At 50.6% G+C, this 27124-nt stretch overlaps 1 protein-coding gene across 11 annotated transcripts in view; it reads right to left on the bottom strand.

Moving 5' to 3' along the window:
• The window catches only part of MSI2 (musashi RNA binding protein 2), a 303580-nt gene that overhangs the window by 55935 nt on the left and 220521 nt on the right, over positions 1 to 27124 (bottom strand). For all 11 annotated transcript variants that reach the window (XM_039914434.1, XM_039914436.1, XM_029082063.1 and 8 more), the window contains 2 exons: positions 16690 to 16772; positions 1096 to 1210 (listed from right to left, as the gene is read on the bottom strand). In XM_039914434.1, the coding sequence (XP_039770368.1) occupies positions 1096 to 1210; positions 16690 to 16772 (198 nt within the window). The remainder of the gene's footprint in view (positions 1 to 1095; positions 1211 to 16689; positions 16773 to 27124) is intronic.

Raw genomic sequence — 27124 nt, 5'->3', positions numbered from 1 at the left:
AGTGAGCCAACTGCCAGCTCTGGGGAAGAACCAAAGTCTGCTTCTCCTGGTTACAGGATCTGCTCCCTAGGAGGCCACTTTCAGCCCGAGGGCCCAAAGATGCCCAGCGGACGCGGGTCGATAGGCCCCCAACCGGTTTGGTCTACTCCGTTCCTCCAACTCTAACGCACTGTCCTCTCCCAAGCGCCTAGTGCAGTGCTCTGCGCAGAGTAAGCGCTCAATAAATACCAGCGATCGATTGCCTTTCTTTCTCCAGCCCAGCAGAGGGCTCCCAGGGAACATGTCCGGACCGGGACGGGAGGCCCAAAGATGGCGAATGGAACCCGAGTGAAAGATGAGAAGGGTAAACTGTGCGCCACGGTAGCTGCGGCTAAGCTGAAGAAGATGCCAAGGGCGCCCTGTCACGTAATGGAGGGAGAGGAACTCTCTTAGCCTGGCCAAATGAAAACCCATTATAACTAGACCGATCTTGGGCTTGAATAGAATTTTATCATTAAGCGCCATTTATCCCATTTAATTAGTATTTTCTGGACACACAATAACCTGCACTGAAATACCGTCCTCTCGCCTTTGAAATTTCTAATTATTGTTGCGGCCTCCGCAATTACACATCTTCACCGCTTTCTCCATCTTACATGCCATTTAAGTAGCCAGATTTTCAATTATCTACGTAAAACTGTCAGCGATACCTTTAAGAGAAGGGGCATAATGTGCGACTCAATTTCTCTAAAAGCCAGGAGAGATTATTTTTAGTCAGAACAAACACACTGCATCTTTCATCATTCTATTTCGGTGTGTAAAGAGTAAAACGGGCTATTTAAAACACCCATTTAAATGCAAATTCTGCTATCCCAGGAGAAGAGTGTTAATCATTTAAATAGTCAGGATTTCCCACCCCTTTCCCAGTTTTCAGAAGCGTCTTCGCTGTCGCTGGAGCCCACACAAACACAGGCCGGGAGGTGTTGTCTCTTCCCTTGGAAAGCCGGGCCCGCGGGGGAGGGGGAGACGGTGGTGCGGGCCACGTAGGGGGGAGGGTGGAGGGGGAGAGACTCCCTCTCCCAGGGGTCTCGGGGCGCCCACCTCCCCCACACTTACCTAGCATTCCCATCCCTAGCATGAAAGCATCCATGGTGTAAGGTAAGCCCCGGGCCCGTCCTCTCGTCCCGGGCGGGAACATCACTTCTTTAGGTTGCGCTTTCTTACATTCTACCTATTGAGCAGAAAGATGTACAAATGAGATGCGAATGAGATGCAAATGAATTCCACGTAAATGTCAAATACAGAACTTGTCTGCCTAGGGGGAGGGTTATTTTTAGCTGGGCTCCTCACGGGTCGGGTAAAAATAGTCCGGCAGAGCGAAAGAAAGGCCCGCGGGATCCATTCGGGAGGAAACCCTCGATCGTGACAGTCCAGTTTCGCCCAAAACCACCCCCACCCGACTCCACCAGGAGATGGTGGCAGAAACTGGGCCTGGGGGGAAAGGGGAGGAAAAGACGTCAGCCAGGCAGGTGCATGGGTTACATAGAGGGCCAGGAGCTACAGACTCTCTCCGTCTAGCATGCCTCCCAAAAGAAAGAATTAACAACCGTTGAATGGGAGAGAAAGGTGGCCCCTTTCAGGTTTTAACCACACCGGAGATGGTCCCCCCCAAGACATTCAGTTTGGCTCACACTCCGAGGGGGGATCTCTGTAAATCCTTGTCCCTCCCTAATACCAAGCCATTTATATTCCTTCCTTTCTCCTTTTCCTGCCACGTTCCGAAGTGTCCGCACACTCCTTACATCTCAGTCCTTGCTCGGGCCTTTACTCACCCGGGGTCCCTCGGGACTCCTGGATTTGGGGACCTTCGGAAGAATCCCCCATCCTATCCATCTGCCCTTCCGCTCCCCCCTCAGCTCCCTTCTCCTTCCCCACCCTGATCTTGCTGACCCGATGGGACCCGCCCGTAGGCCGACTTTAAACAGGAGGACGTCACTGGTGTGAACTCTTCTCTCCCTTCTAACGAGACAGAGAAGGTGGGTGTGCTTTCTCTGGGCAAACAGATCATTACCCAGGACCGAGCCAGGGATGGAGAATAATATGACTAAATGGTTCATTTTCTAATAGCCCTATCAATGACAGCATATGCATTGTCTTACGAAAACCCACTGCTGGTTCCTAAGCAACCTGATCAAGGAAAATCTCAGGTTTATACAATTTTCATTTAGGTAACAGAAAGGTTAACTGACTGTAATGGGAGTTTTTAAAACAAAGCCACCTACTCTCCATTTCCTAGGGTTGGAGGCACCAAACTCTAATGGCAGCTTTGACTTGGCGCGATTGTCTCCCGTGGCATTACGGGAAGTCTCGAGGATCGGAGCGCGGGAGGCTCCTGTTTGGTCCTGTTTGAAGGCACATCTCCAAGAAGCCATCCCTGATTAAGGCCTCCTCTCTTCTCCCACTCTCTTCTGCATAACTCTGACTTGCTCCCTTCATTCATCCTCCCTCCCATCCCCACAGCACATGTCTGTAACTTTTTATTTATTAATATTGTCTGTCTCTCCTTCTAGACTATGAGCTTCTTGTGGGCAGTGAATGTGTCTGCTTGCTGTTGTAGTGTCCTCTCCCAAGTGCTCAGTACAGCGCTTTGCACACAGTAAGTGTCCAATAAATATGACTGGATGAATGTTCTCTCTGGCTTCCGTGCCCAGGGGGCAGGGAACAGCCATGTGACTTCCCCAGGCCCATCGCAGGCAGGGTAAATGTTCAAGAGTGGCTCTCACAGCTGCCTCCCTAACCACCTAGGTCTACTGTTAATAGCATTCATTGAGCGTCTGCTGTGTGTAGAGGACTGAACTAAATGTTTGGCAGAGCCCACCACAATCAAAATGGAGATTCAATCGATACCTCTTCTCCCTCCTCCTTAGCTCCACCTGGGACCTATCTTGGGTATACCTCAGTGCTTAGAAGAGTGCTTGGCACATAGTAAGAACTTTTTTAATGGTATTTCTTAAGTGCTTACTCCATGTCAAACACTGTCCTAAACATTGGGGGCAGAGTCCCTGTAATACAATGGGGCTCACAGTCTAGAAGGGAGAATATATATCGAATCCCTATATTAAAAAGGAGGAAACTGAATCACAGAGATGTTAAGGGACTTGGCCATGGTCACAGAACAGACAAGCGAGAAGCAGCATGGCATAGTGGATAGAGCACAGGCCTGGGAGTCAAAAGCTCACAGACTCTAATCCCAGGTCTGCCATTTGTCTGCTGTGTAGCCTTGGGCAAAGCACTTCACTTTTCTGTGCCTCAGTTATCTCATCTGTAAAATGGGGATTGAGACTGCAATCCCCACATGGAACAGGGCCTTTGTCCAACCTGCTCTGCTTGTATCCACCAGAATGCTTAGTAGAGTGTCTGGTACATAGTAAGCGCTTAACAGATATCATCATCATCATCATCAAGGGGCAGAGCTGGGATTTCTCTGACTCGCAGGCCTTGGCTCTTTCCACTTGGCCATGCTGCTTCTCTACTTAACAAAAACCATTATTAATATTAATAATAATAATCATCATCATCATCAAAATATGTGGTCCCCGCCCTCTAGGGGCTCTCAACCTAATGGGGGAGCAAGTAGACTTATATCACGTCCCTATAGTGGGAGAAGTCGGAGAGCTAGTCATCACCCCTCTTCTTCAAGCTGGCTCCCCAATAAAGGGTTTCTTGTCCCCAGGGTGCAGTTCCTTTAGGCCTGAGGGGGAGTGGTGCTGGGCTGCTCTAGGTAAGTTAAACTGACATTGTTTTGCCTCAGGCCTTTCACAACTCTGCTCTAGGCCCCTTAGTCTGGGCCAAAAGTCCCCTGGGTTCTGCTGAGCCTCAGCCAGGGCTGAAGCTTGCCCAACGGCAAGGCAGAAGAGGTGGTAAGTGTCCAGTGTGGCACCGGGAAGGGGTGTGGGGGATCTTTCTCTGCTCTGTGCCCAAGTCTGATCCTTGAATGTTGACAAATGGAGACCTGAACTCCATCCTGCCCTACGTGGGGAGCCTTCCTCCCTTGACATTCATCATGGACCTGAACCAACTGCTGGGTAGAACTAGCCTGATCCTGACTGATGCCAAGTATCTCCAGAGGGTGGCAGGGCTCGGGGAAGGCCCCAACGGAGCCCAGGGGCTGGAGCTGTAGAAAACGGAGCATCGTTTAAGCAGAGCTTCAGGGGCTCCACCTCCTGTCCTGTCCCGCTCTGCAGGCGGGGCGAGTGACCTGCAAATCTGCCAAGTTACTGGGGCAGCCTTGGCCTCACAAAACTGGCCCGCGGACCCCTCTCCCGCCAAACAACCCCAGGGCCAGGACATGGCCTCCAGCTACCAGAGGGGACAGGCGGGGGCTCCAAGAGGACTGTGGTGTGGCTGTGAGAGGGTCCGGAGGTGTGGGGGCAGCTTGCCCAGCTCCCCGGTAGCCCAATGTGCTCTGGGTCCACTGTGAGGCCACAAAAGAACCGGCCCGGGTCTAGCAGAGGCTGGTTGCCATGGAAATGGAGGGCTATCAACAAGCCATCCTCAGTCTCTCACCCGGTCCAGCCCTGATGGTCTGGGCCTACAATGAGTAGACAAAAAACAAGACAAAACAAAAACATCCTCAAACCCCAATCCCAAGTGGGAGGATCACTCAGGGAGACAGAACTGGGGGACCCGGCAGAGGGAATCCCGAATCCTGGTCCTCCATGTGCATCGCCGATCACACCAGGGCTCCAGTGCTTGCCTCTCAGGGCTGGCTTCCTGGTGTATGCTCTAAACAACAACAGAAAAAGCCCAGTCCAGTCAGAGGGGACGGGCAATTAACCAGGAAATGCCATTTGGATTAGCCCTGAGAGAAATAATCACCCTGTAATAAGCTTCGGCAAACAGCCACCGCTGCTTCCAGAGACAGGCTCTGATTCATAATTTTCACAGGCCCAGAAGTTAAAACTACAACAGTTGAAAGGCCCAGAGGTGCAAAGCTAATATCGGAGTCAGAGACATAAACCAAACCATTCTATCACCACGGATGTCGGCGGAAAATGATTTTCATTTTCCTTTCCCGGAGAAGGGATCACTCCTAAGAAGTTGCTTTGTTGAGCAAACTGGGAGTGGGCAGGGTTGACCCTTTTAAAGGGCACCAAGCTGGGTCATTGTCACTGTTTTGAAGGTGTGTCGTCTAAGAAACAAGCGGTTAAAACCATTTTTTTTTTTTTACTCCTGGGACTGCCTACTGCTGAATAGAACTGGTTTTGGCCATACTTTCATTGACAGCTGCTGCTGCCCTTCCAACTCAGGGTGTGTTCTAGGAGAGAGAGCTGCAGCCTTTTGGGACCAGAACTTATGGAAACAGATGACCATGAAACAGTGAGGGATTCCTCTACCTGTCCACCAGGCTGGCAAATTCTGGGACAGTGGGGGAAAAGGAGGAGAGGGGGTGGAAAATCATCTGGGCAAAGCCAAGTGGCAAGGGAGAAAAAAGAGAGAGGTGGGAGGAGAGGGAAAGAGAAAAATGGAGGTAGGGATAAAGATAAGAGGTAGGAAGAAAACAGGGTGGGGGAAGGAGGGAGAGAGAGATGGAGGGAGAGGGAAAGAGAGACAGTAGCCCTGGCTGGCAGTCTCAGTGCTGACCTAAGAACCCCTCTGCAATTGATTTTGTGCCTGCCAACCTCCCCTATTACACATGTAAGTCCCATGAGGGCAGGCATCGTGCCCTTCATTACTGAAGTACTCCACCTACCAGAGGGGCTCAGTAAATACCGTTGACAATGAGGAGGATGAGGAGGAGGGGGAGGAAGAGGATGACTGCCCATCCCCTCCCTGCTTTGCTGGCTCATGAATTCTTGAGTCCCAAGGAGGCTGGACAGTGGTGTCAGCCATTTTTCTTCTGCAACTCCAGCCCTTCTTCCCCTCCTCCCCAAAACCTCCCCTCCCCACCCAGCAGGAGGCATCTGAAAGGTCTTTCGGCAACTGCAGAATCAGTGCTCTGCTGCTACTCGGGCGGCCGGTGAGGTAGGGGAGGGAGGGCGGAACTCTTCTGGAGCCCAAGGGGACAGAGCAGGAGGTGAAAAGGCTCTTGTACACCCTGGAACAAAACACGCACTCAACTGCCGGCCGGGGGTGGGGGCTGGGAGGAAAAGGGGCTACAAGAGCCCCAGAAAACTCCAGTTATCCCTTTGGGCCTCACCGGTCCTCACCGGGCCACAGAGCACAAAACCTTCGCTTTACTACCCCTACACAAGGCCACCTTGTCCCTCCGGCCCTGATGGCTCAGAGCACCGAGGCCCGGCCGTGCTACCACAAGCCAGAACACAAGGGTCTATTCAGCCTGCAGCCCCACTAGGCCCCACCAGTCCCTGCTACCTCAGAGTGCAGAGGGACACCACAGAAGGGGGTAAAATACAAAGCAAACCCCCTTGCGGCTCTACCTCTGACAGGGACTGGAGAGAATAAGGAAGAAGAGGTGGCCTAGTGGTGCCTCCCCTAGCCTGGCAGACCCAGACACTGGACCCCGCCACCTTGGCTCGGGAACCCAGCTCACCCCTGTCCCACTTTGGCTTTCTGGGTTCCTTTGGGGCAGGAACCCCCTCTGGGCGGTAAGCTTACTAAGGTCAGAAAACATGTCTATCAACTCTGTTGTACTGTACTCTCCCAAGTGCTTAATATAGTGCTCTGCACAGAGTAAACGTGCAATAAATACCACTGATTGATTGAGGCAATTCAGGGAACTGATCCCGATCTCCAGTTTCCCGTTGGCCTCCTCTCAGGGAAATGGGAGACCCAGATCTCTGGCATCCCTTGTCTCTAAGGAACATAAGAACACCAACCAGAATTACATTCTTTTCCACCTTCTGGTCTTCCCTATCCTATCCTATCCTTATCCTTCTCTTCAGCCTCCCCTCCCTCCTTCTGGCTCAGCCACCCAGCACCTTCACCACGCACCTTCAGGGTGGCCACTCCAGGATTGGGCTTAGGGGGCCGCAGAAAGAGGAGTGAGCTGGGGCCGGGCCAAGGGGCTCTGAGCGCAAGGGTTCCAGAGCGACTGGGCTTGGCCTGAGCGACAGGAAAGAGCACCGGGAATGTGCATTCCTTTGGATTCCCTGGCCACCCCTGCCTGATTGGGCCAGAGGCTCCCAAATGGCAACAACACCCCCGGGAATTGATAGCCCAAACCCCAGGCATGCACTGTTGATTTCACCCGATTTTGCTACTGGAATGACCGCAATGAGAAGCAGCATGCCTGATGGAAAGAACAAGGGCCTAGGAGTCAGACAACCTGGGCTCTAATCCTGGCTTTGTCACTAGTCTGCTCTGTGACCTTGGGCAAGTCACTTCATTTCTCTGTGCCTTAGTCACCTCATCTGTAAAATGGGGACTGAGACAATGAGTCTGAGGTGGGACAGGGACTGTGTCTAACCCCATTTGCTAGTATTCACCCCAGTGCTTAGTACAGTGCCTGGCACATAAAAAGTCTTAACAAATACCACGATTATTATTATTATTCTCTGGGCCTTAGTTACCTCATCTGTAAAATGGGGATGAAATATCTGTTCTCCCTCCCCCTTACACTGGGAGCACTCAGTCCCTGTGTCTGACCTGACACACCATAAGCACTTTAATATTACCATCATTATCATTAGTATTATTACAATTATTATTGCTATTGCAAGAGAGTCACATACAGGGAACTACACAGGGCCTAGGAACAGCAGAGAAACATGGACCCCTGGGGGCTGAGGTGACTTCAGGCCAGGCCTCTGTCCCTCCCAATTTCTCAGAGCTCAGAGCCTCTGTTCTCATTCCTCTTCTTCTTGCAAGGTGAGGCCTGGGGCCAGGGGGAGGAAGAACAGAAGGGACTATGCAGAACTTTAAATTATGTAAATATCATTAAATTATTATTATTACAAATTATTTATTCATATTAATGTCTGCCTCCCCTACAGACTGTAAGCCCTTTATGGTCAGGGAGCATGTCTGCTAATTCAGTTGTATTGTACTCTCCTCAGTGTTTAGTACAGTGCTCTGCACTTAGTAGGCGCTCAATAAATACGGTTTATTGACTGATTGGGTACAAGAGAATAGAGGAGCTATAGTTGTCCCTTACCCCAGACTGTCTCATCTTGTTCCAACTTCCCCTTCTCTGTGACTAAAGACCCCTGATCATCCCCTACCTGTCAAGCAACCTGGGGAGTTTAATGAGCAGGACCCCCTTGGCTAGGGGGTTCTGTGGCAAGGGCTATGGGTGTGGCCGACAGAACCATTTCAAGGTTGGGAAGTATTCCTCCTAATAACAACAACAATAATAATGAAAATAATAATTGTGGCATTTGTAAAGTGCTTACTAGGTGCCAAGTTCTGTACTAAGCCCTGGTCTGGAAAAAGGAAGTCAGGTTGGACACAGTCCTTGTCCCACAAGGGGTTCACAGTGTTAATCCCCATTTTACAGATGAGGAAACTGAGGCACAGGGAAGTGAATGACTTGTCCTATGTCACACAGCAGACAAGTGGTAAAGCTGGGATTAGAACCCAGTTTTTTGACTCCCAGACCCTATCCACTCTACTAGGCCACGCTGCTTCTCTGACCCCCACCGCCCATCCCCACCCAACAGCGGTAGGTCAGGAGGTCGGAGGGGCGGTCAGACCCTAGATCCAGTCCCACCGCTCCTCCTCCCTCTGCAATGGAAGCGGCCGTGCCCAGCTGTCACTGCCACCACCCGCCTGCACCCACCTGGGGAAGAGGCTGAGCAAAGCACAATGAAGAAAAAACCTGCAAGCCAAGGAGGGCCAGGGGCAGGGCTAGAGCCATCCCGACCTTGTCCTGCTCTGGGGCCGGCTGGGAGTCACCGTTTACCTAGAGTATCCCAGGGACTGGGGTAGCAAAAAACCGGGGTTTGGGGGAGGAGGGAGGAGTAGGGGGGGATGGGACAACACAGGACTACGATTTAAGCTCCTGTTCCTGGGGAAAAGCATTCCAGCTTCCTCAGCTCCTGCAGGGAAGCGAGCCGTCAAGGGCAACTGAAGGACAAACCAACGCAGAGCTGAGACACCAGGGAAGACAGGGCTGCCTCCTTCTGGGACAAATCACTTTGGACAAAGCTTTTCAACAAAGCAAGAACTGGCCTTCCTGCCGGCCTTGCCCTCCCCTTGCTCCCCCCACCCAATAACTTTGGGCTCGTCACAAAGAATTTACATGAGAACAGGATTCATTCTCTCTCTCTCTGTCTCTCTGCGCCGTGCCTTTGCCTGTGTGTGAGCGAGAGAGAACATGAACTTGCTTGGCAGGGAAGAGTCTCTGCTCCCACGTAAATACTGAGATTCATTTATGAAATGCCTCACTGGCATTTTCTTTTTGCTTCCATACTGCTTGTTTAATATTGCATTTGACATTCTCATTTTATAAATGGCAACAGAAGCAGAATGGATGGTCTAAAATTAGCTTACAAGCGAGAAGGATGCTAGAAATAGGATCCTGAACACAGCAGCCTCGTTAATGTGTTCTTTTTCCCCCTCCCTTTTTGGATCATGTCTGTGAGCTCAGCTTCGGGAGGGGGAAGAGTGATTCCCCCAGTGCGACGCCACCCAGATTACAGGGGCAACCCCAAACGGCAGACTGGCCCCAGGCCAAATCTTGAGTGGTGTCAGCCCCACCCTGGCTCACCCCCTCCCCAGGCACCTTGGTCAGGGATGGCCATGGCTCTGCCCTCCCGCCCCCTACCCCCAGAAATAACGCACCTGTTACCCTTCTCTTCCCCCGCCACCCTGTGGGGGCTGGAACTCCTGCCCAGAACTCCCTCCCTTGGAAAGCTGACAGATCAGCACTCTCTCCGTCATCAAAGTCCTACTGAAATCATATCTCCTCCAGGAAGCCTTCCCTAGCTTAGCGCTCATCCCCCTCCATTTTCCCTCCCTAGTGCCTCACCTATGCACTTAGGCCCCCACCCCACCTGCATTCATGTACATAGCCTTATATGTGGTTGCTTCCCTTTATCCGTAATTTATTTTCATATTTCCCTCTCCCGCTAGACTGCATTAATCGATCAATTGTATTTATTACGCACGAACTGTGTGCAGTGCACTGTACTAAGCGCTTGGGAGAGTACAATGTAACTAGAACAGTGCCCAGAGTTTAGATTAACACTTGGCACATAGTAAGCACTTAACAAGTACCATTATTATTATTATTATCTGAGTTGGTAGACATGTTCCCTGCCCACAATAAGCTTAGACTAGAGGACTGAAAGCTCTTTGAGGGCAGGGATTGGTTCTACCAGCTCTGTAGACTCCCACAATTGTTTGGTTCCGGAAGTACTCAATAAATACTAATCAAGAGAGTGATTAACTGGTGGATGGGTTTGCTCATTAACCCCCAGAGGTAACGGTCCAGGCCAACTTCCAATGGAGTCAGAGCTCTCTCCCACTCCCTGACCACCAGGGGAGGTTTTACAGGCTGAGGGATGATCCCCAACACCAGGCCAAACAGACACAGGTCCAGAAGCCGGGCCCTAGCATTCCCAGGGGGCCCGGGGCTGCCAAAGCTACCTCTCGTCTCTGGGGCCAACTGGTCTACCCAGCCCCTCGTCCCTCCTGACTGGTTCCCGGGGCCACTCTCAGTGCTGAGGAGGACGCAGGACTGAGGAGAGGTCCATGCACTCTGACAGAAGAGGCCACCTCAGTCAACGGACACACCACCGTTTGCCCACATCTGAATGTGACCCTGACCCATGAGGGTTGGTGGAGAGAAGGCCTGGGAAGGACTCTAGACCGCAAGCTCATTGTGGGCAGGGTCATCTGTTGTATTGGACTCACCCAAGCACTTAGTACAGTGCTCTGCACCCAGTAAGCACCCAATAAATATCACTGACTGAATGATCGATTGATTGGACCGGGGGAGATCTGTGTTCTAGTCCTGGCCCTGTCAATGCTGTGCTGGGTGTGATGGTGGACCCACTCTGGGCCTGGGTTTCCTCATTTCTTCATTTCTAAGAAGCAGAGTGACCTGGTGGATAGAGTCCGGGCCTGGAAGTCAGAGGGACCTGGGTTTTAGTCCTGACTCCGCCACCTATCTGCAGTGTGATCTTGGGCAAATGATTTAACTTCTCTGTGCCTCAGTTATCTCATCTGTTAAATGGGGATTAAGTCTCTGAGTCCCATGTGGGCCATGTACTATGTCCAACCTGATTAGCTTGTATGTAACCCAGCACTTAGTACAGTGCCTGGCACATAGTAAGCACTTAACAAATACCATAAAAGAAAACCTGGCGGAGATGCGAAGACAGGCAAAATAATTCGAACGTTCTAGGGAAAATAAGAGCGTGGAAAAATTCCGGAGGACAACATTATTATGATTTTTTTACTTCACCTGACCTCTTTTCCCTTCCCAGCACCCCAGCCGACCTCTCTGCCCCATGGTTACTGGCAATTCGGTTTGCTGGGAGGCACTGGGACACAGAAGGAATGTTTAGGGAGGCGCCGTGCCCATGCTCCACTCTGGTGCCCCCCGACCACGCCCATGCCCATGCCCTGCCGGGATCTCCCCCGCCTCCTGACGAACAGACTCGGGCAGCACCTCTCCCAGACAACCAGTCCTGGGCAGGGTGAGTGTCGCCCTCTCTCCACCTCAACCATCTGACTTGCCTCGGCTCATTCCAGCCTTCCTGGTGGCTCTTCCTTCTGTCTCCATCCTGCCCCACTATTTGCGACCCCAGGCACCTAATCAAGCCCGGGTCCCTGTGGTGGGGGTGGTAGTGGGGGCTACTGCTGCAATCAGGGAGAAGCCATGGGAGGCATCATTAGCCCGGGTCCTCGGCGGGGCTCGGCAGCATGGCCACGGAGTGGTTGCTGGCCAAATGATTCTGAGACGGATCGGTCGGCTTTTAAAGAGGCAGACACATTTCTGCTTGGTTCCCCAGAGGCTAATCTTCCTGCCTCTGAGCGGGGATGGGGGGGCCCACTGGGGTCTACCTATTGGACAGGTTCCACCCAGCCCTCCAGTTCCTCGGCCTCAGTGGGGTAGAGGACGTGCCAGGAAGTCGGGGCTTTGAGACCCGAATCCTGTGGGGTAGGCATGAGAAGGAGCATGGCCTAGTGGCTAGATGACAGGCCTGAGAGAATGACCTAGTTCTAATCCGAGCTCCGCCATTTGTCTGCTGGGTGACCTTGGGCCAGTCACTTAGCTCCTCTGAGTCTCAGCTGCTTCATCTGTAAAATGGGGATTAAGACTATAAACCCCATGTGCTTGCTATGGGCAGGGAATGCATCCATTTATTGTTATATTGTACTCTCCCAAGCACTTAGTACCTGTTCTGCAAACAGTAAGTGTTCAGTCAATATGACAATGAATGAATATAGGACATGGACTGTGTCCAATCTGATTAGTTTATATCTACCCCAGCTTAGTATGGTGCCTGGTACACAGTGAACACATAACCAATACCATTAAAAAAAAAAAGTCCCGCTAATCCAGAGCACTTTTTCTCTGGAAATTCCCTTCTTTTGGAAAGAGGCCCTAGGGATGCCTCCCCACCCCACTGCTTTCTCCTGTGCCCAGAGCCAGGAGGACTGTGCCCATAACCTCGGGAAAGGCTCTCAGTCTGGAGATGAAACTTTGGGCTTATACTGTACCCTCCCAAGTGCTTAGTACAGTGCTCTGCACACAGTAGGTGCTCAATAAACTTGACTGACTGACAAATGCCACTGATTGTGCAAGACTTGCAAATCTGCAAACATTTTCAAAGAGGCAGTAGAGCCAGAATGGCCCGCTTGGAACAGAGGCATTCCTTGATATGCCTTCAATCCTCCTTAGGGATTCCTGCCCCAGGTTGCTACCCCCACCCCACCTGAGGCCTGTCTGGAATTGGGGGGCCCTCGTGGAATGAGGTGGCTTGTTGCTTCCCTGGTCAGCTTGGGGAGAAACTAAGGGAGATGGGAAGTCTGGCCCGAATGAAAGAAGAGTCCAAACTGTGGGTGTGCCCGGGGGCCGATGTTAGGCTTGGCTCAGCCTTCCAAGGATTCTGGGGATTCTGGGTCGTCTCCCCGCCACAGCGCTGCCTCTGCACACCTCCTACACTTGCGGTTAACTGAGGCTTTGTTTACGCTAGTGTACATCGAACTGTGTTTTTTAGCTCCAAGCCTCTGTCGGTAGTAGATGGGGCCAAAGGAGGTACTTGGGGCCAAATGTTCACAAACTCTGCATCATTGTGGTCCGAATTAATGACTTATTTTATTCTACTGTGTTCACCCAGGGGGTGAAAGGTTCTGGTTGGTCAATTTAATGGGGGCACTGGCAACGTGCTGTGGTGCCCGATGGCCCAGGGGGAACATGACCAGAAGGGGCGAGGGAGCCCAAGGGGCACTTAGCCATAAACATTAGCCTAGTGGAATGAGCACGGGCCTGCAAGTGAAGGGTCCCGGGTCTGCCTTATTATTATTATTATTCTATTTGTTAAGCACTTACTATGGGTCAAGAGCTGTTCTAAGCCCTGGGGTTAATCAGGTTGGACTAAAGTCCTTGTTCCACTTGGGGTTCACCGTCTAAGCAGGAGGGAGTAGGATTGAATGCCCCATTTTACAGTTGAGGAAACTGCGGTACAGAGAAGTTAAGTGATTTGCCCATGGTCACAGACAGCAGACGGGGCGGAGCCGAGATAAGAACCCAGGTCCTGTGACCCCCAGGCCCGTGCTCCTTCCACTAGGCCATGCTGTCCCTCCTTCAAATGCATCCACTTCTTGACCAAAACATTGCAAACCAGCTCATCTTTTTTTATAGTTTTTGTTAAGTGCTTACTATGTACCAGGCACTGTACTAAGCACTGGAGTAGATACAAGCTAATCAGGTTGGACACAGTCCATGTCCCACAAAGAGCTCACAGGTTTAATCTCCATTTTAAAGATGAAGTAACTGAGGCAGAGAGAAGTGAAGTAACTTGCTCAAGGTCACACAGCGGAGAAGGAGAAGCAGATTCTCTTACTCCCAGGCCCATGCTCTATCCACTAGGCCACACTACTTCTAAAGCTCATTCTTGAAGATAGGGGGAGAGAGGAAGGCTCAAATGGAATAGCAACAATCTCTTAAAAAGAAAACACCTTCTTTTTATTGTCTTCCTAAAGGCTTCTAATAGAAAACTTTCAACTAATAATAAAAAAAAACCCATGTCTGTTGGACAACTTTGGACAAATGCCTTCAATTTTCTGAGATCTCAGTTTCCTCATCTGAAAAGTGGGGATTCAATTCCTGTTCTCCCTCTCTCTTGGGCTGTGACCCCCCCCATCAAACCTGCTTTATCTTGAATCTACCCCAGTGCTCAGCACATAGTGAAGTGCTTAACACATACCACAATTACAATTATAATAATACAGCACAGCATAGCGCCAGAGGGCAGGCGGCAGGCAACAAATCTGCAGCATTTTCAAAGAGGCAGTAGAGCCAGAATGGCCCGCTTGGAACAGAGGCTTTATATCTCCTCCAGGAAGCCTTCCTTGATATGCCTTCACTCCTCCCATTCTGCTTCACCCATGTACTTGATTCTGTACCCTCTAAGCACTTGGTATTCACTCCATCCCCAGTCCCACCACACTTATGTCCATAGCATAATACTCTCCTTATCCCCTAGCAGTAATTTATTTTAAAGCCTGTCTTCCACATCTAGATGTAATCTCCTTGTGGGAAGGGCACACGTCTGTCAACTCTACTGTAATTTTCTCTCCCAGGCGCTTACTAGTACAGTGACTGGCACACATGAAGCACTCAAAAAGTTCTACTGATTGATAGTACTGAAATCATCATCATCATGATCGTCATCATCATCACCAATTCCATCATTCAGCAGGTTCTCGGATCTGAGATCCCTCGTCTGCTGTGTACGACGGGACCCTCCACCATGGATCCCCTGACTGCCCACGTGGACCCTGGGGACCCGATCTCCCCACTGGGAGGACACCCCCGAGAACATCTGGTCGCCAACAGCTGACCCTCCCTCCCCTCCCTGTGTCTCCCCTAAGGCCAGGACAGGGCCACACACTTAGCCAGGCAAATGAGCCATCCAAAGAGCTACCGACACTAAGGCAAACAGGGAGTCCGAGCCACTGAGAAGCAGCATGGCCTAGTGGATAGAGCACGGGCCTGAGTCAGAAAGACCTAGGATCTAATTCTGGTTCCACCACTTGTTGGCTGTGTGACCTTGGGCAAGTTATCTCCCTTTTCTGTGCTTCAGATACCTCATCTGTAAAATGGGGATTAAGACTGAGCCCCATGTGGGACATGGACTGTGTCCGTCCTGATTATCTCATGTCTACCCCAGAGCTTAGAACAGTGCCTGGCACATAGGAAGAGTTTAAACGGATACCATATAAAAACCAAACACAAAGCATTGGAAGAAAAGTAACTTTGGGGAGATTAAGCATCCCCAAATGCAAGTAAACAACAGGAAATATTATCTTAGGAGAGATAAAAAGTCTACCTGACTCATCCTGGGATAAACTTGAGGGGGGAGTAGAGGGGGGAAGGAGACCACAACCATATTAGCCTAACAAAAGTCACCCTGCTGGTCTCTGTGCACCAAACTGCTTTAATGCCTAGGCTGACATCTCAACATATAGGATTGCAAAGAAACCGCATTTTCATTTCAAATGCATATTACCGGCTGGGAACAATATGAACAATATTATTTTAGTGCCCTGGGAAAAAAAAAATTAGCAAGTCAAATATTGAATCAGGCCTCTAGCATATGCTAAGAAGATGGCTTTGATCTTATCCACCCTAAAAGCTCTATTATTGAATTTAAAGTCTGTGAACACATATCGGACCAATATACAATGCTTATCTGAATGCATGTCTTAGAAGCACTGAATGTTTTGACAAAGGCAAGGGGAATATTTTAACCCAAAATATCCAAGTTCTTACTGCAACAGAAAAACACATTTCCCTCTTCCTCTCTGGATGCAGAGTTTTCTCCCGGGGAGGGATGGGAAGCTCATGAAAGCCTTTTCTAGGCCCTGCTGGGGGCTACTTCCAGAATTTGGGGAGGGGAGGGATGCAAAGTCCAGGGATTGGGCCAGAAAATGGGGGTGGAAGAGGACGACCTCTGGTGGCCACCAGGCTACGAAGTGGGCTGAATAAACCAGAGCCAGGATAGATGAGTCGAGGATAAATCTGGTAATTTTGGGATTATCTTTGACTCCTTTCTCTTATTCAACCCACATATTCAATCAGTCACCAAATCCTGACGGTTTTGCCTTTGCAACATCTCTAAAATCCACCCTTTTCCTCTCCGTCCAAATTGTTACCATGATGACTCAAGCGCTTATCTCCCACCTTGACCACTGCATCAGCCTCCTCGCTGACCTACCAGCCTCCTGTCTCTCCCGTCTCCAGTCCCTATTTCTCTCTGTGGTATTAACAAATGCCACACTATTATCATTAGCTAGTCCTCAATAAATATCACTGATCAATTGATTACCGGGAGGTGTGTGGGGTGGAAAAGTGGCACCAGTCAGACCTGAGAGGCTGTTAATTAGCTAACTGTAAGGATGGAAACCCCAAAGGGTTCCCCCTTCAGGCTTCAGGCTCCAGCCCTGCTGGCCTGGTGGAAAAGCATCCCTAAGTGCAGCCTGTGGGTGTGAAGGGGCCATACAAGAGAGAAGGAAAGCTCACAACCGCGACGAGAAGGTGGGGGGCGGTGGGATGCGTCTCGCCAGACTTACCATTTTATTATTGATTTCATGGAAATGAATTTCACAGACTTTCTCCACCACGTCTTCGTTCTCAAAAGTGACAAAGCCGAACCCTGACGGGGAAAGAGGAGAAAAAAGAAAAAAAAGGGCAGAGGTGAAGACTGGCGGTCCACAGTAGAACCAGGGGCCAACTATGGGAGGTGCAGATTATTTATTTGGGTGGGGAAGGGAAGAGAGGACTTGTGAGAGGTACACACCACTTTGCCAGGCACAGGTGTGTGTGCGCGCTAGAGAGCAAACGATTTCTCCCTTGGATGGCTCTCCCTTGGATGGCTCATGGAATGGTGAGAAAAAGCTAATGATTCCGTCCTCACGCAGAGATGCTCCCAACTTCCCATTTACCCTGGAGCCAACCCAGCCCAGGCTTGTCTGTTATTTATGAGGGTCAAACCCCAGCAGTTCTCCCCGCCTTCCTGGGGGGGGGGGGGGGGGGGGCGGCGGCATTATGAGCTCTTCTTGGATCACTGCAGGGCTCCACTTGTCCTTTCGGCAGGCCCTGGGTCAGCCCAGATACGGAGGTGGTTATTTGTCCCTTTCTTCCTGAATTACTTCCTCTAATACCTCATCAGGACATCCTGAGGCCTTGAGGAAACCATTCAAGTTAAGTCCTCTGTTAAGCATGCACTGCAGCTTTGGGCCAGTTTGGGGCCATTTGGTACCCACCACCTGCCCACTGGCTCTCTGCTGGGGCTCTCTGCTGGGCACGGTCTCAGCGCGATGCACCACACGGAGGAACGTCGGCTGGCAAATCCCGCTCCGCGAGCCCCTTTCCCCTTTCCTCCTCTCCTCGAGTCTGTCAACTCAGACAGCTTGCCACCTTTCTGACACTGTGCAACATCTGTACACACTGTGTCTGTATGAAAGATCAAAATCTATTAGGGTCCCTGGAGGTTTCCAGTCTTGGGGGACTCCTGACTGACCATATCCCTAATTCCAAGGGGTGTGAGCGGGGAGGGGAGGGGAGAGAACCCTTCCAGGCTGGTATCGCTCATGAGTTAATGCCAGGGAGGAACAGACCTGAGGATTTGGATTTCTTTTCCTCCCCAGCCTTGTCCAAGGAGGGGGGAGAGGATGTCCTTGTTCCCCAGTAGAGCCCACAGGGCCTGACCCCTGACCCCAGGACTGGGCTGGCCTGAGCGTCCTTCGACTAGGCTGCAGGCTCCAAGGGTCTCACATCTCCGTTGTACTTTCCCAACCATTTATGGTAGTGCATTGCTCTCAGCCAACACTCAATACATACTATTATTCGATCATATTTACTGAGTGCTTACTGTGTGCAGAACACAGTACTAAACACATGGAAGAGTACAATACAACAATAAACCAATACATTCCCTGCCCACAATGAGCTTACAATCTGGAAGACTAATACTATTACTCATCACCACTACCACCAAAGGCTTTCTTCCTTTGGCTCCTTCCATCTAACGGAGGGAAACGAACTCCTTAAAAGCCCAGTAGCCAAGCCTGGTCTTCCCTCCCAAGAGGACTGAGGAGATGCGCATGGGTCCCCGTTTCTGCCCCCAACCCACGATGGCTCGAATCTTCTCATCCATGACCCGATCCTGCTCCAGCCTGAGCTGAAATCTCAGGGCCCATGCTCATCTGTTTTCAAGAGTAGGACAGCAGTCCTAGTAATATTTATTGAGTGCCCACTTGGTGCGGGGCATGGTACTAGGCGTAGAAAAAAGAAGTGATTTGTTCCTGGGACTAGAACCAGGTCCAAGTATTTTTCACTAGGCCACACTGCTTCTCTATTGCCTCCACTGCCCTGCCGACAAGCTCCAGAAATGCCACCAGCCTCTTCCTAACGTCTCCAGGCAAGTGAAAGCCCCTGAACTACTCTATCCTTACCCTCTCCTCAAGGCTGCCTGGCCGACCCCAGCCGGGTCTGGCTACTCTTTTCCCAGGAGTTGTCAGGACCACCTAAATTATTATTATTATTGTTATTATTGTTATCGTATTTAAGTGCTTACTATGTGCCAAGCACTGTTCTAAGTAGATATTAGGTAATCAGGTTGACCCATGTCGGGCTCACAGTCTTACTCCCCATATTACAGATGAGGCAACTAAGGCGCAGAGAAGTTAAGTGAGTTACCCAAAGTCACACAGATGATAAGTGGCGGAGCTGGGGTGAGAACCTCTGTCTCACCCCCAAGCCTATGCTCTTTCCACTAAGCCACACTGCTTCTGTTTCTAAAGAGATGGGCTTCTCAGTATCACAATTAGACAAAGCACACTGGAAGCTTCTACACCACAACTTGGCAAAGCATACTGGTGGCTGCCCTCCAGCAGGTTCTCTCTGTCCAAGTTCTGGAGGCTACGTGGTGAGGAAATTGGGGAGTGGCCCCCAACACCTCTGCACCAGCGGTCTGGTGTTACATGGAGTTCCAAGGCCTCGAAAGAAACAGTTTGTGGGCATGAGAGGGAAAACTGAGTGTGGAAAGTGCCTGGGCCTGGGAATCAGGAGACTCAAGTTCTAGTACTGGCTCTGACATAGGCCTGCTGTGGGACTTTGGGTGGGTAACTCCACCTCTCTGGCCCTCAGTTTCCTCATTTGCAAAATAGGGATGCAATATCTGCTCTACCTGCCCCTTAGATGGTGAGACCCATAATGGAGAGGGACCCTGGCTGACCTGATTAACTTGCATCTACCCCAGCATCATCATTACCATTGTTAATAATCTTCGGGAAGGGCCTGATCTACCTTGCAGAGCCTTAAGGGTAGCCCAAGATGCCCCAAATGTCTGCAGAAACAGCATGTAAAATGACAGGAGAGCTGTGGAGAAGTGCCGGGGAGAAGGCAGGCCTCATTCTCCTGGGAGCCTGGAACTCCCTGCAGCTTCACATCTGACAGCCCACCGCTTTCCTTGCCTTCAAAACCCGCCTAAACCACATCTCCTCCAAGAGGTCTTCTCCAACTGAGTCCTTTATTTGATAATAATAATAATAGTAAGAGTGGTGTTTGTTAAGCACTTACTATGTGCCAGGCACTGTAGTAAGTGCTGGGGTGGATATAAGCAAATAGGGTTGGGCACAGTTCCTGTCTCACGCGGGGCTCACGGTCTCACTCCCCATTTTACAGATGAGGTAACTGAGGCCCAGAGAAGTGAAGTGATCTGCCCAAGGTCACAGCAGACAAGTGGCAGAACCAGGATTAGATCCCATGACCTTCTGACTCCCAGGTTCATCCTCTAGCCATGCTGCTTCCCTTCTGCATCAACTAAGCACTTGGCTGTGCACCCCTTTAAGTACTTTGATACTAACCCCAGCCCCATATTCTTATACTCTACTACTTCCCCTAGAGTGTTTTTTTTTTTTGGTCTGTCTCCCTCTATACACAGTAAGCTCCTTGTGGGCAAGGATCGTGTCTACCAACTCTATTGTACTTCACTTTCCCAAGTGCTTAGTACAGTGTTCTGCAGTCATTAAATATCTGTGACTGACTGATAGATATTGACTATGATCTGGAAATTTTCCAAGCCCCATCCTGAAGGGCCATTTCTCCTTGGATACACCCAGAATGCACCCCACCAGGTGATGTCCAGGGTGGTCCACATCCTCAATGGCATTTACTGAGCGCTTACTACATGCACAGCACTGTAACTAAGCACTTGGGAGAGTACAATGCAAGAGAATTAGCAGAAATGTTCCCTGCCTACAAAGAACTTACAGTCTAGAGATGTGTGTTGTGTGGAAAGGCTGACAGCAAACAAAAAAGGTGTCTAGCATAGCCTGAAATCAGAAAGCAGTTGTCAAGAAGCTCTTTAAAATGAAATTCTAGCACACCCACCTCAATGAAGCTATTAACGGAAGCTAACAAGCTCTACTTAGGAGATAAGCATTTAACAGTCAACCGTGGGCTTTTCTTTTTTTTTTTAAACCGCTTTATTCAAATGAACAAAACTGAATATTCATTTGGATAACCCAGGCTATTAAAAAGAGGGAGAAAAGAAAAGAAACAGGGGAAGCAAACACCTCACAAATAAAAAGACTAGAGCTGAAAGAGGGCTTATTAAGACACCAAGCTGGGGACATGGAGATTTTTGGGGAGAGGACAGATAATTTTCAACTCAAACATCATTTTCTCCTACTATAATATAGGTAAGTGGTGACTGATAGGCAACTGGGGGGAGGCTAATGCTCCTTCAGTGGAAATCGGGGCAAGGAATGATTTTGCACAAGCACATGATTAAAAAAAAAAAAAGGCAAAAATGCTATCAGAGGTAGGCTTAAGATTGCCACATAGGGAATTTCTGGTTCAGGTAAGAATATGCATGAGGAGGTCACCACACACCCTCCTCCGTGAGCCACAGCCCCTCAGAGTGGAGAGGCGTGGGGGTGGCCTCAGCACAGAACTAATCCCCAGCCCCTCCCCCTGGGGTCCATGGCAATAGGCGGGATGGGAGGTCCAAAACCAGGACTCTGGGGACTGGGGAGGGGTCCACCCCTTCCCACTTAGGCTGTGACCCGCGGATGTGGCAGAGGCTGAGGCTCATCTGATTATCTTGTACCTACCCCAGTGCTCAGCGAAGCACTGGGCACATAATAAGCGCTTAACAAATATCATCATTCTCATTATCAGCAGCGTGAAGTCTGTACTCTTAAAACAGCCCTGCCTGGAGCCACGAGAAGCTCGGAGGCCGCACGGCTGCTCACCACCAGCCATCCCACCCACCTCAGGAACAGCCACACCTGGCAACAAGGCAGCACTGAGGTGGGATTGCTGCTTCAGTTGAAATCCCTGTTACTCCTCTTCCCCAAGGGTTGTGCCTGAACTCCCATCCTCTCCGCTCCAGAATGTGAGCTTGGGGTGGGGGTGGGGGGCAGCGCACTGGATCTCACTCAATCAACCCCCTTGGGTTCCCCCCGGAACCTAGAACATCCCAACTCATACACTGTGAGAGCTCGGTACAATTCAGCAGGACTAACCCTTCCGGTGGTAATAGAGGGCAGTCACGGGGAAAGTGGGACAGGAGTCCAGAGGCACAGTCCCCCTTCGAATATAAACCCTCACTAATAATAATGACAATAATAATGATGAAAGTGGTATGCATCAAGCCCTGCACTAACCTCTGGGGTAGATACAAGCTAATCAGGTCCCACACGGGGCTCACAGTCAGAGAAAGAAAAGGAACTGAAGCCCCATTTTGCAGATTAAGAAACTAAGGCACAGAGAAGTTAAGTGACTTGCCCAAGATCACACAGCAAATGCATGGTGGAGCTGGGATTGGAACCCAGGTCCTCTGGTTCTTAGGACCGGGCTCTTCCACTAGACCATACTGCTTCTCGATCAGAGGGACACGTCCAGTGAGGGAGCTGAGGACAGGTCAGGGGTTCTTTTGGGGTCACTTTTTACATTTCAATTTTGGGCTCCTGCCCCACTCATTTTCCCTCCTTGCCCCCACCTCCTGGAGTGGTCTTCCTGCCCACAACCCCAGGTTGGCAGAAGGTACCGTCCTTCTTCCACAACCTCGAGGGGCCTTGGTTATGCACCTGCTTTCTTGTTTACACCCATAGTTTGGCAGCTGGAGGCTGAAAACCATAATGAAATGCCTTTCAAAAAATGAAGAAATGTGACCAGACAAGGCGGGCATCCTAGCTTTAAAGCCCATGTCAATTAATTTTTCTTCTGCTTGATAAATGAGCCCCATTCCATCCCTTAATAATGAGGGGACAAACAAGAAAAGTTGACACGAGTTTAATTTATTTTCTCAACTTGCCTGGTCATATTTCTTTCGGCTTTGCAGAGCTCTCAGGGGCTGCTGGGAATTGCAAGTGGCTCTCACACAGTTGAGGCAGAGATTGGTGTGAATCAACATGGCTCTACTTTATTCACACATTCCACTTAATCAGAAGGGGGGGAAAGTTCCTTAGTAAAGCCATCTAGCACCTGAGGCTTCTCTAGTCACCTTGGTGGGGAAAAGAGGGGAGAGGGAAGAAGCAGCAGGAAGGAGAGGGACAGAATGAGGACAGGGATGGGGGGGGGGGGGGTGCGGTGGGACCACTGACATGGAGGGAGAGAAAAAAAAATCAGATAACATTAATGGTGTTATCAAACCTCCAATCTTTGCCGGTGTAACTTTGGGAGATTCAATTCTCTAAATTAATATTAAGCCGTACCGGCGCCATTGACTACAGTAGGGCCAATTTCCAAACCGGGAAGATGTTTTCCTTGAATTTTTAGCCTAAAGTTGCTTTGGACCAAATGTTTCCACAATGGTGGAATCACTCTTTTAAATAGCTAAAGGCCGGAAGGAAAAGAAATATTGCAGTGCACATGGGCTTAAAAAGCAAGAGGTCCATTTTCAGCTGATTTTATCTTGCGATTCTTTCGCTGTGCACCTGACCTCTCCCCACAAAATTGTCTGGGCCCTGGGAGCCAGGGGGCATGGGTTTTGTCCTTCTCCCCCCAGGTATGGGGCAGTACCTGGTCCACCCCCAAAGCCATTGGCGGGGGTCTTTCATTGGGGCTCTGGAGACTGCAGCAGGAAATCAGGGTGCTGGGGAGCAGCCTGGTTTATGCTCAGCTGTTCAAAGACACAACAGGAAGCGAGGGGGTAGTGGGGAAGGTCCACAATGGTCAGTAACGATCACAAACAGGAAGGCGGGGGGAGTTCAAGACTAAACTCCTGTTACTGCCTCTCCTGACCCCCGACCCCACTCTAAACCTCCAAACCCCATCCACACCGCTGGAATGCAAATGGGGTGAGCCGGAAACTCCCGGGCATAGAAAACGGCAAGCTCATTTCATTCCCAATCCACTCTGTGACCGTGATTCCGGGAATGACACTTGTCAGGAGCGGAGATTAGTTCCCCAACCTCTCTTTTTTGCCCGTAGTGTTCCAGCTCGGTCAAGAAAACCGTCAGTTCTAGGTGAGAGACCCGGACTATACCGGCGTTAAGTGCCAATATATACTGTGGGCGGCAGTGGTAAATGCACCGAATGAAACGGCGGGAGCGGCAGCTCCTTGGTGTGGGATCTCCAAGAAAGGTGGCGGGATTGGATAAGAGCCCGGCAGGGAGGAGAAGAGCTGAGGTCAGGCACACAGCTGGTGGAAGGGCAGCACAAAGACAAAGACGGCCCTCAGCTTTGGTTCGGAGAAGCCGCTACACTGCTCGGACTCCGTCGCATGTTGGCAGAACTGTGACGGCGCAGCCTTATTCGGGGGTAAAAAAGGACCAGGGGTAGAAGGGTTCCAGATCCCAGGAATCTCAAGGCACTGCCAGGGTAGGGGGAAGAGGGAGAGAGGGTCTCTCGTGGTGTGCGATGGGACAAGAAGACACAATCCCTACCCTCAAGGAGTTGCCAGCCTAGCAGAACCCAAATCCCTGGCCTCCACTCCAAGGTGTTCTGAAGGACAGAGACCAGAAGCCTGGTTCTAATCCCAGCTCTGCCACTTGACTACTATGTGACCTCAGGCACATCACTTAACTTCTCTATGCCTGAGTTACCTCATCTCTAAAATGCGGATAAGACTGATGAGACTCATGAGGGACATGGACAGTGTTCAACCTGACTAGCTTTACCCCAGCACTTAATATGGTGCCCGGCATGTAGTAAGCAATTAAATATCACAAAGAAACCCAACAAAAAACACCTGCAGAGCTCAGTCTGATGGGGGCCTGAAAGGTCCCTGAAGGGACTTTTCTGGGAGCCAGTTAGTAGCCGGAGTCAGGATTGAGATGGCTCCATGTCCCCGAGCAGCGGCTGTGATGATGATAATAATAATAATAATTATTATTATAATAATGGCATTTGTTAAGGGCTTACTATGTGCTAAGCACTGTTTAAGCACTGGTGTAGACACAAGGTAATCAGGTTGTCCCATGTGGGGCCCACAGTCTTAATCCCCATTTTATAGATGTGGTAACTGAGGCACAGAGAAATGAAGTGGCTTGCCCAAGGTCACACAGAAGATAAACGACGGAGCCAGGATTAGAACCCATCTCCTCTGTCTCCCAAGCCCATGTTCTTTCCACTAAGCCATGATGATGGTATTCGTTAACCACTTATTACGTGTCAAGCACTGTTCTAAGCGCCGGGGTGGATAAAAGCTAATCAGGTTGGGCACCCACCCTGTTCCACATAGGACTCAGAGTCTTAATCCCCATTTTACAGATAAGGTCACTGAGGCACAGAGAAGTAAAGTGACTTGTCCAAGGCCACAAAGCAGACTTTGAAGTAACTGGAATTAGAACCCAAGTCCCTCTGACTCCCAGGCCCATCTTCTATCCACTAGGCCATGCTGCTTCTCTGCTTCCCACTGTGGCAGGAATGAACGGATCTCCCGGTCTCTCGGCCTGTCCCGTGTCCTGCCCCTCTGCTGCCCAGGAAACCCCAGCGGCACCTGAACTTTACTAGATACATTTTTTCATTGCAACAAATCTTCATTAAAATTTTATTCTATTAGCATTCCGAATCCAAACCACTGAGTACATAATTACTAAAACATGTGTTACACGGTGACTTACGAAATGCCAGTTTTATCATATTGTTAATTAACGGAAAGTAGAATTAATACATTCACAGATCATTTAGGAGCATTAAGTTCAATTTAACTATCTTTTCATTTGGGTTGTCACCGGAGAGGAAACCCTGCCATTTAAAGGCGCCGTCCGAGCACTCTCTTTCCACTTACTCCCAGCATCCCTTGCTCTCTGGTTTCCTCGCAGCCAGGAGGAGGGAACCGGACTTCTAACTCCCAGCCCCACCACACACGGGGTTGAGGTGACGCCGGGGGAACGACGCTGGGGTTCTCTGAGGGACTTGGGAATCTGAACTCCCTAGCCCTGAGCTCTTTCTGGGTCAAGTTCTGCCCCAGCTGTCTATCCAGCCCATCCGGTGGCCAGGGCCAGTCCCCACAATACGGCTTATTTTCCACTTCTGTCTCAGAGGCAATTTTGATCGAGGGGAGCAACTACGCTCAGCCCACAGCGAGAACTGGAGGCCTGCTCAGGCTTGGATTGGCCCGTGGACGGTGACCAGGCCAGGACAGACAACAATCCCCCCAAGCAGACCTGAGCTGTCATGGGTCTGGGGTGGGCAGACCCTCCAGCTCCAGGAGACTACGGGGTTAGCTTTGTAAGTGCAGGCACCTGCACAAGCACGCACTCATATCTGTGGGGGTGACGTGACACATGCAGACACGTGGCAATGATACACACACACAAATGCAGTAGAGTCATACCCACCTTCCTGCAAGCAAACATGCAGCAGGGTCACACAAATACCCAGAGTTGGCAGTGTCATTCGCTCGCTCTCTCTCTCTCACACACATACACACACACACAGACTCAGCAGGGTCACACAAACACAGCTGCACTGCCACACCCATGGTGATGTCCACCCAGAAGCATCCAAATTGGGTCCCTTGGCCCTGGGGCACAGATTGACTGGACAGGGCAAGGCTGGGCACGGGATGCGAGGGAGTGGCTCAGGGGAACTGCTCAGGGAAAACCCCAGGAGCCAGGCCGCCTGACCAGTGAGTGACGTTTGGTGAGGGGGCCTAGAGCCGGACCTGGCCTTCTCGCTAAGGGGATTATTGATGGACCCGAGCAGAGTCACAGCTCACTGGCAAGGGGAGACCAGAAGGGAGGGAGGAGGGGGCCTCCTCTCACCCGGCTGTCTGGAGGCACAGAGGGATCAGAGGTCAAGCGTGAGTGGACCCTGGGAGCCTGGGAATGGCCCAGGTGGATCGCGTCCAGGCCTGCTCTCTCCAGCCCCCGCCCCCTTCTCTGGCCTGGAAGGTGGTAGTGAGGGCTGGGTCGGTTGGACAGGGGCACAGCCCGGAAGCAAGTGGGGAACCAGATTACGACTCACCTGAAAATGAGGCCAGTCCTCTAGACTGTAAACTCGCTGTGGGTAGCGAATGTATGTATCTGTTATATTGTGCTCTCCCAAGCGCTTAGAACAGTGCTCTGCACACAGTAAGCACTCAATAAATACTATCGACTAATTCCAAATCAGAGGGGAGATGTCACGGTCTCCTGCTCCCTCTTTCCTCCAGCTGGAGAAAACAGTTACTTCAATTTATTTGCGTGTGGGGCCGCGAGGAACCTTTTCTGTCGACGCGTCTGAAGTTTATTACCACATTTCTAAAATATTACATTTTTTATTATATCCAAATTCACTTTATTGCATTTGACAATCTAGATAATCACACACCATATGCTCTGATGTTTTGAAACCAATGCATGTTGACAGCAGTTTTTATTCATGGAGCCTAATCCCATCGAGGTGCCCGGAAAGGCAGGCCGGAAATGCATCGGGGGCAAAGATTCTTGCTTAATAACAGGTGAGTGAGATTGCGTTACCAGGCCCACCCCACCCGCTTCTGAAAATGGGGAGAGCATCTGGGCTGAAAAGAAAGGCGATACACCCCGCAACCTCCCAACCCTCTTT

The sequence above is a fragment of the Ornithorhynchus anatinus genome, chromosome 17, assembly GCF_004115215.2.
Source record: "Ornithorhynchus anatinus isolate Pmale09 chromosome 17, mOrnAna1.pri.v4, whole genome shotgun sequence".
NCBI lineage: Eukaryota > Metazoa > Chordata > Mammalia > Monotremata > Ornithorhynchidae > Ornithorhynchus > Ornithorhynchus anatinus.
The sequence above is the reverse complement of the archived record's forward strand: the minus strand, read 5'-3'. Positions and strand labels throughout refer to the sequence as shown.